The 9,319-nt window shown below is 44.4% G+C and overlaps 1 protein-coding gene across 2 annotated transcripts in view; it reads right to left on the bottom strand.

The window, feature by feature from the left end:
• The window catches only part of LOC134225837 (uncharacterized), a 738,557-nt gene that overhangs the window by 15,645 nt on the left and 713,593 nt on the right, over positions 1 to 9,319 (bottom strand). For both annotated transcript variants that reach the window (XM_062706214.1, XM_062706223.1), the window contains 3 exons: positions 1,067 to 1,235; positions 855 to 1,002; positions 227 to 794 (listed from right to left, as the gene is read on the bottom strand). In XM_062706214.1, the coding sequence (XP_062562198.1) occupies positions 227 to 794; positions 855 to 1,002; positions 1,067 to 1,235 (885 nt within the window). The remainder of the gene's footprint in view (positions 1 to 226; positions 795 to 854; positions 1,003 to 1,066; positions 1,236 to 9,319) is intronic.

The raw sequence follows: 9,319 nt of genomic DNA, 5'->3' as shown, positions 1-9,319 counted from the left end.
CGAGTTTACAGCAATTGGATTTCTAGCGCATTTTCTAGCGAAGATAAATATACTGGGAGTTAGGTTGTGAAGCTTTCAAGGCCACCTTCATAACTCACGATAACTCTCAATATCCAAAGGAATCTCCTTCCAATTGCGTACAGAATGTCGTATCTTCTGAGTCGATGATAAACGAAAGACGATAAACAAAATTTTATTGACATAAACACCGTAGAAGGAAACTTACCAATAGCGCTAAGATAATCACCACGATCAGGGCCACGGCATACCAATTAGAGATCACCCATTTCTTGAAACTGGCTATACTCTCCTCCGACAGCAGTAGTTTCCGCAGGGTGGCCAACGGTCCCGAAGGATCCACCTCACGACACTTTTGCGACACATCGCAGTACCCGTTGTAGTCGTTACAGGGAGTGCCCGGTTTGGCATACATATCCGGAACATCGAACGGTGGTTCATTCCAGTCGAAGGAACTGAGGCATGGTTTGTCTTCACCCGGCAGCTTACAGCATAGTTCGCAAGCTCGAAGCGGTGGATCGTTCGGTCCAACGGCGCACTGGCACGACTCGAGACCATACGCCAGGCATATCGATCCAGTACAATCACCCATGTAGCATACGTACTCCTTATTGCAGATTGTTTTGTTCGGCTTGTTCACGGACGGAGGACACAGGGGCATGTTGCCGTCGCAGTACGCTGGATCGCGACAGCCGTTGTCGTCCCGACACTTGTCTCCGGTTTTGAGGGTACACTCCAACGTACAACACGGCCCTTGCGATGGGCTACACTGGGCTCTGAAATTCGGAGGGAGGGGTTAGATGTGTGAGGGGTAATAAAAATAGGAGAATACTCACTTGGGTGTCAGCGTGCACGGCTTTTGATCGAACCGTGGATGTCTGGACATCGGATAACAACATGAGTCCTTGCAGTCCTCTTCCCAACCGCAGTCGCATTGTTCACCATGTTCTACCACTCCGTTGCCGCAGATGGAAGCTTGTGGCTCTACGGAAAATGTGCAAAAGAATGGTTACATATTTAATTGAAAATCGTGAGGAATTCGGATTACCTGTGAAGCATCCCTTAGCACTGCGTGCTTTCGCATTCAAAACCGGCTCGATGGCCTTCAAGGAACAGGGGCTGAAGCGGTTGTTGTTCCGCTTGTCTCCGGAAGTAGCCCGAGCAAACATGATGAAATTACCATCTTCGCCACCCGGTGTGCATTGCTCTGGATCATGCTGTAACGAACGAAAACAAAAATCATTAGCTTTGATAAGTAGTGATCATTGTTCAAAGTTTAAGGAGTTTCTATCAAAAGCTTTATAAGGGTAAGTTAGTTTGATCATCTAAAATAATTCAAACGCTTTTCATGAACAAATTGTCATCACTTTATCTCAGATTCCGAAGATGCAAATCTGGCAGTTCATATTTTCTTCAACGTTTCAACGTTGATTTCCATCCGATATATTTAAGAGAGAGATAATGAGAACTGAACCTTCTGATACCATCATATTCACAGATATAGTGTTATTAAGCATCTAACCACATCTAATGAAATCAAAAATCAATCATAGGACGAATAAAGGGCAACGATTAGAACAGGCCTACCCAACCTTTTCACGCCACGGGCCTAGAATTCACACTTGCTGGCGGGCCAGAAAATATTCGGTACATAACTTTTTTTGAATTTTCAAAATTATCAGTTTTTTTTTCATATCTAAAAAAAACTAAACTCGATCGTTGCATGAGGAATCCATTTGAAACATTTCAGCTAAATGATTCAAATCGGTAAACGGTGTTGATAAAATGGGAATTTCGTTACTTTACCAGCATATTTGCATGAACTGTTTCCAACGGGATGATGGAAATGTACCAGATTTCAGTAACCCACTGTGCCAAAATGCTTCATGTTCAAGTCATTGAGATGTTTGGCGATATCTGCTAGAAAATCCAAGTTACTCATCTATTCAGGATCATTCAGCTCGAGTATGAATAATGAACTTCGCAATAATACAGGAAGTCTTCGTTTTCGTCATTTCCGTCAACATCATTTATAATTGGTTGGGTTGAGATCCCTAACGTTGATAACGTTGATTGTCTTAATAACAAACGTCAATACTTGAGGAATATTGATCGTTTTCGCATATCGATTCTATTGGTGAATATGCAGTATGGCAGGGAATATCGCCTTATCTTTGTGATTGCTTTTCCATGCTTAGAATTGTCACAACGCCATTGTTATATCCTGTCATTGATTGCTGGTGCTGCATCAATCGTAAGGTCACTTAAGTTTTCCAAGGAGAAAAATAGTTCCTTCTCACAGGTCATATCAGCCCTCAAGGTTTCCCGTTAGTTGTTCCCTACATAGGGTTCGAAGCTGCCAATTTCTCTGTCATATGTAAATAGACCATCAATTCCTCTTATGATCGCAGCCAATTTTGTCACGTTTCTATTAATCTTTATTACAGAAGTTTGCAGCCCTGGGCTGGCTCACCTCTATGCCATGTTTTTCACGTCAGTATTTTCATCGTTAGCGAGAGAATGTCACGTAACGTAGCTTTCAAATCTTCTGCGAGAACTTTTACTCTTCACCGTGTTCCGCGCAAACTAATGCTTCTGAAGGAGGCTATTTCCTTAAGACTTACGATGTTGTAAACATCAACCGAAATGCTTTCCTTAACAAACTCTCCGTCCTGGAAAAATTTCATCCGTTTTTCCAAAATCCTACTAACAGCAAAACTGGCCCGTACTGCATTTTCAGACTGCGTATTTTTTGAGTGAAGAGAGTTTTTGTTTCTATAATCCATTGTACCAATAATTAAAATCAATGAATGTAAATGTGCCCTACCTTTGAAGTTCTACCATCTTTTGTTTCGTACCTGAGCCTTCTCAAATATCATATTTCATAGAATGCTTGGATTCAGATTTTATTCTTTCAATATAGCAAAACTTTCTGAACAAATTGAGCAAACCGGTCTTCCTTTTTTCAACGTGAACGTGAACTACTCGTGCCAATCTTTATTGGAAACGTTTCAAGATTTGATTTAAAACTTACGTATTAAATAATGAATAATGAAAATAAAAAAAGAGCTTCCCGAGCCAGCTAGAAAAACTGGCGGGCCGAATCTGAGTTTATTTTTCTTACGCGCCGCGGGCCACAAAAAATGAAGCCGAGGGCCGCATCCGGCCCGCGGGCCGTGCGTTGGGCAGCCCTGGATTAGAAAGTCGGATCTTGAAACGTGAAAACTTTGAACATGCCCACACGTGTTGGGCTCCTTATAAGAAATATGGACAGGCTCAATATTTGCTCCACTGTTCGGAAACTCAACGTTAGCCCAGTGTTCCTCATCGCTCAATGAGAATTTTGTTCAAGCATGTACTAGGGTAAATGTTCCATTTTGGAGCCCTAGAGGAAGTGCTAACCGATATCTGCTTATATGTATCAAATGACAATGTCTCATTTATGAAATAGAAATTTGAAATTGGCATCAAGAATTGTAATTTTCTCAAATGAAAATATTCTTCGTTTTGGACAGTGGAACATATTTTGGACCCCCAAATGTACACATTTTGGACACACCTAATTTAGTCTCTTCAGAGTCAAATTTCTTATTTACACAGGTCAATGCATCAATGAGAAGTTTCTTGCGTTTTAAATTCACAATTTCGACAAAAACTTATTGTGTGCGCTCGGAGATTTTCAGATGAATACTTTTAAGCGTTAATCCCGACAAGATTTCCCTCGGAATCCCAACAGGATTCCCCTCAGAATGCTTGAGGGATTGGAAATTCGGCCGGGAATATGGAATAATAAACGAAACACCGCGATTTACAAAGCGAATACAAAAACGTGTTTAATCATGTTCAGTAACAAAAAGATGATGAAACAAATTAATTGACAACTGTCTTTTCTCTCCTTTCCTCTTCGCGCGCACCACTGCATGGGCGCATCACTAACGATGGGGGTTGCTTCGTCGCACAGTGATTTCAGTGCAAATATCGTCTCTCAATAACCCTGCTCAATATCTGCAACCCTACAGTTTCACACAAAAGTCCAAAAGCTCCGGCAGACAATCCTTTTGTCATTATGTCCGCCAGCTGCTGATCAGTTGGTATATAAGAAATTTCAATATGTCCTTCTTGATCCAGCTTATGTCGACATGCTTCAGTCGCCGACTGTCCTTGTGTTCTTCAGCAACTCTAATGTGTCGCGATCGGTCATCTAATGGAACCTCTCTTTTCAGCCAATGCCGGCCGAATGCTGCTGCTGTTGTTGCTCGACACTTCAGCAAGCAGAGGGCGGTGCCACCCGCTTACCCGATGCTGAAGTGGAGAACTCCTCCTCCAAGTGGTGCTCCTGGTTGTCTCCCTTGACGCTCCGGAAGACAGAGGCCGGTGCCACCCACTTGCTACTCTACCGGAGCGGAGCTGCTGCTGCCGTCAATGCTCAATTGCATCTGCCAAAAAACTCGAACAATACGATTTACTTGCCGAATGTACACCCATCATGAACATGCAGCGCTAGCGATGCTTGCTTTATGAAATCGTTTGGTTCTGGATTATTTCCTTTCGTTCGCGTGGTGACGTCTCGATCGAGGTGTTCGTTGATAAATAGTAATGGGCGCTATGCGAATTTTGTTTCGACTATATTTAACCATTTCGAACTCAGAATCTTGATCGCATTTTATTTTTACTTGGTTCAACATTTTGTTACTATCTCTACATAATGCATGACTGATTATCCTCGAAGTATGTAACTGCTCCTTCTATAATTATTCCCAGATCCAACAACAATCGACGTAACCAAACTCCTTCACATGCTGCCGTACACAAAGCTACAAATTCCGCTTCCGTCGATGACAACGCAACCGTTTGTTGCTTTCGTGTTGACCACATCACCGTTCCTCTGAAAACTTGCAATACAAATCCAGAAATAGATCAGCGGTCATTCACGTCATTGCCCCAGTCTGCGTCGGAATACACAACAAGAGTTTCTACCTTGTCACCACCACGAAACTCCAAACCAAGGTCAAGCGTCCCTTTTACGTAGCGTAAGATACGTTTCAAGTAACACCAATGCTCGTTTGTTGGGCAACTCGGATATTGGCTGAATAGATTCACCGCCGCGCACAAATCTGGTCGAGAACTTTGAGCAACATAAGATAGGCACCAGCAACATAAGATAGGCATGCCAAATCTACGAGAAAGACTTTCCAAGTCCAAGCGTTGAGTAATTCGCATAATTCGATTCTGCACATCTCTTTCAACACGCATTCCAAGGAAACTTCCGATCTATCCAAAGTCAGACATCTCAAACTCACTTGCTAAACGCTTCTTCAACTTTGCAATCTCCATCAGATTCTGACCAACAATAAGAATGCTGTCGACATATACTAGCAAAAATAGCATCGATCATTCTCGCTACGCCGAAATCCAAGCTTGGTTACCGGCCCATGGAACCTCTCGTTCCAGGCCCTAGACGCCTGTTTAAGGCCGTAAAGCGCTCGATTCAGCCTGCAGACTTTGCCCGGTGTACCTACCATACCTTCTGACAACGTCATGAATATTTCTTCCCGAAGATTTCCGTTCAAAAACGCTGTTTTGACGTCCATCTGATGGACTTCTAGACGTTCCTGATGGTTCGCCATAGCTAGTATCGTTCGGACCGTGTCCAACATTGCCAGTGGAGCATACGTATCGATGTAGCTGTATCCGTATCGCTGGCTAAATCCACGCGCCACCAACCAAGCCTTGTATCAGTCGACACCTCCGTCTTCGCCACATTTAATACGAAACACCCACCTGCAAGATACGGCCATCCTTCCTTGTGGCAGTCATACAGGCACATAATGTCAATGTGCAATTCTTCTCGTGGGACTTCATTTCCTCACAGATGGCAGCCTTCCACTGCGGCCAATCGTCACGCTTTCTCTTCTCGTCCAAAGTATCTGGAAAGCTATCCACGAAGTTCATTGCACTCAAAGCCATGGTACAACTCATATCGTAATCCTTGTACCATATTGGCGGATCCCGTTTCCTAGTACTACGATTACGACCTCCTGATGCCCCATGCTGTATCTTGTGCCTCTGTCGAATCTGAATCCTCTGCTGTATTTTCACAATCCTCGTAATGATCTGCTGAAACATCCAGACTATCCAGACCATCATCTGTTTCTTCGGTTTCACTATCACTGCAATCTTCGGATTCGCTTCCAAAGTCAGTATTAAACCGCTGATTTCTGATCTCCACTACATTAGACAATTCATTTTTCTCCTGACCTTTGTCACCAGTCTCGTGATCATCAACATCGCGCAGCACTACCACTTTCTTGTACTTTGGATCCCAGATCCTATAACCGTTACAGTGGTATCCGAATAAAAAATCCTTTTCCATGTCTTGTTATCCAACTTCTTACGACGTTCCTTCGGTACATGGAAATACGCAGGATTTCTCCAGACGCGTAATCCGGACACATCAGGTTTGTGTCCCTCCCACAACTCGGATGGAGTTTTACCATCCGAAAGAGCGCTAGCTGGACTCCGGTTGTCCAAATATGCAGCTTCATGCAGGTTCACACCAGAACCTTTTGTCCACACTGGAGCCGAAAAGCATTGCTCGTGCCTTCTCCACCAGTGTTCGGTTCATTCGATCGCTGACGCCGTTTTGTTCTGGTGTATACGGTACAGTACTCTCCATCTGGATTCCTCTCTTACGAAAGAAACGTTCAAAATTTGCATTTCGGTACTCACGGCCGTTGTCGCACCGAATGCGCGAGATTTTGCGCTCGAACTTCGCCGTCACCATTGCCTCGAATTGCTTGAAGCAATCTAGCACCTCACTCTTGGACTGGATCCGGTAGATGATGGTGAATCTACTCCAGTCGTCGATGAAACTCACATAGTATCGACAACCATCGTGAGCCACGGGCGTTACTGGACCACACACATATGTGTGAATCAACTCTAACACACGAGACGATCTCTTTCCCGAGCTTCCAGAAAACGGTCTCCGAGTCTGTTTGGCTTCGATGCATGACTCGCAATACACGTCATTTTCATCATCACAAACCAGAGGGGTAATATGCGGTGCACCGCGCCTCCTCTGCGTGTAGTATGAAGCAGATGTAAATAACCAATCCCACAATTTTTTTGTTAGTCAGCAGTAGTGTAGATTAACCAATATCCTACAAGATTCCAATTCGAACACTGTTACACTTGCCAAGCGGGGTGGCCCGCCTTTTCCAAGCGGCGTGGCCCAGATAATACATCCTAGGTAGACTTGATTTGTTCGTGGATGACAGGCTTACTCCCCCCTGTCACAAACACTCTTGTCAATACCTTTCACCATCTTTTTCTTCATAATGTTCTTTAAGTTCTTCTCACTCAAGTGTCCGAAACACCGATGCCACAGTTCATTGGACTTCAGAATCTTCCCGCACAAATACAGCGAAGAATCTGCTTCGTTCATCGCGTAAAAGTCCATCTCATATTGCAATCCACGGCGCTGGCCACTCGCAACGACTTCACCGTCTTTGAACTCTTTCACACCGCCGATCTTGAAAACTACCTCTATACCTGACATCTCCACTTTACGTATCGAAAACAAATTACACCGTAGGTCTGGAGCATACCATTTTCCAACGTGCATTCGTGTTTCCCTTTTACACTCGCGGCGATCACTTCAACGGTACCGTGGTATTTCGCAACAGCAGACTTTCCGCTTAGGGGGCATTCATAAATTACGTAACGCTTAGAGGGGGAGGAGGGGTTGCCCGAAGTGTGACAATCCATTCAAAAATTTCAAATGATTCATACAAAAAGTGTGACATAGGGGGGAGGGGGGTTGAAATTGGCTAATTTGTGCGTTACGTAATTAATGGATCTTCCCTTAACGCAACCGCAATGTCAATCGGTTTGTCCATGGGCACCAACATTTCAAAAACATCTTTATCGTTCGTCATATGCTCTGATGCACCGGAATCTGCCAACCACCTAAGCTTCTTTCCACTAGAAGCGTTTCCGGACAAGCTTCCGGCAGCAAAGCACACCCCACTGCCTCTATCTTCTGACACATTCGCATTTGATTTCTTCTTTATTTATCTCTTCATCGAGAACCCGGCATTTAACGAACTCTAAGGTCAAAATTTCCGCCGGCATCGTCCCTAGCGCGGTCACACTACCGTTGCAAACTTCGGCCCCAGAGTTAGCAAAAGATGACAAACTACGTCAATGTCATCAATTACTGCTCCCGTCGCTTTATACTCGCGCACCACCCGGTCGAACAAAAAAAAATGCTCTTGCAAACTACTTCCGCTCTCGTGTCGTAGGGCAAGCAACTTTTTCTTTCAGTGCAAGCGGCTCGCGAAACTTTTTCGTTCAAACACTTCATGCAGGGCCACCCCCTAGCGGTAAGATCCGCGACTACAAAGCAACACCAACACCGTGGGTTCGATTCCCAGTGCCGGTCTAGACAATTTTCGGATTGGAAATTGTCTCGATTTTCCTGGGCATAAAAGTCTCATCGAATGCAAAAATGGTAACTAGCTTAGAAACCTCGCAGTAAATAGCTGTGACAGTGCTTAATGAACACTAAGCTGCGAGGTGGCAATGTCCCAGTTGGGGATGTAATGCCAATAAGAAGAAGAGAAGACCCACACCGCCTTCGGTGTTGGTTGATCCTGCACATATTCCAACTGACTGACAATACTTCCCGACACACGCGAACTCTGGGGCCCATAACCTCTTGAATCGTCGCACAGTGGTTTCAGTGCAGATATTGTCCCTCGATAGGATTCCCCTCGGAATCCCGACAGGATTCCCCTCGGAATCCCGACAGGATTTACAGGATTCACCATAGCTCTCGGATATACCGTTGTGCGAATCAATGGTGCAGTGGAAGAGGCCGTTCAAACTGCAGACGGAAATAAATGCTGCTTATTGGCAGTTGCAACGAAAATAGTCCTGACTTGAATAGACCTCTAGTGACTTTTGAAAATGCTCAATGGTTTACTTTTAGAGTAAACTTGAACCCATAAATTGCAAGGGAGCGATTGAGACAGTAAAAACGGTACGGAAAAGTACGCAAATGGCAGCGACATGATGAAGGCCGTGTCAGCGCTGTTATTACGAGTTAAGGACGATATCAGTTGATACGCCCAGCTTACACTACATCCGTATCTAAAACCACTGTCCCTCAAACCACACATCCGAGGATCATGAAAGCGGAAATAGCAAAAATGGCGTACCAATGAATGACTTCTACCGGCGTGATGACAGTAAAAAACTACAGCCCCATTTGCATGCACGGTGGCGTGGATACTCC

Source organism: Armigeres subalbatus, chromosome 1 (assembly GCF_024139115.2).
Source record: "Armigeres subalbatus isolate Guangzhou_Male chromosome 1, GZ_Asu_2, whole genome shotgun sequence".
Lineage (NCBI taxonomy): Eukaryota > Metazoa > Arthropoda > Insecta > Diptera > Culicidae > Armigeres > Armigeres subalbatus.
The sequence above is the reverse complement of the archived record's forward strand: the minus strand, read 5'-3'. Positions and strand labels throughout refer to the sequence as shown.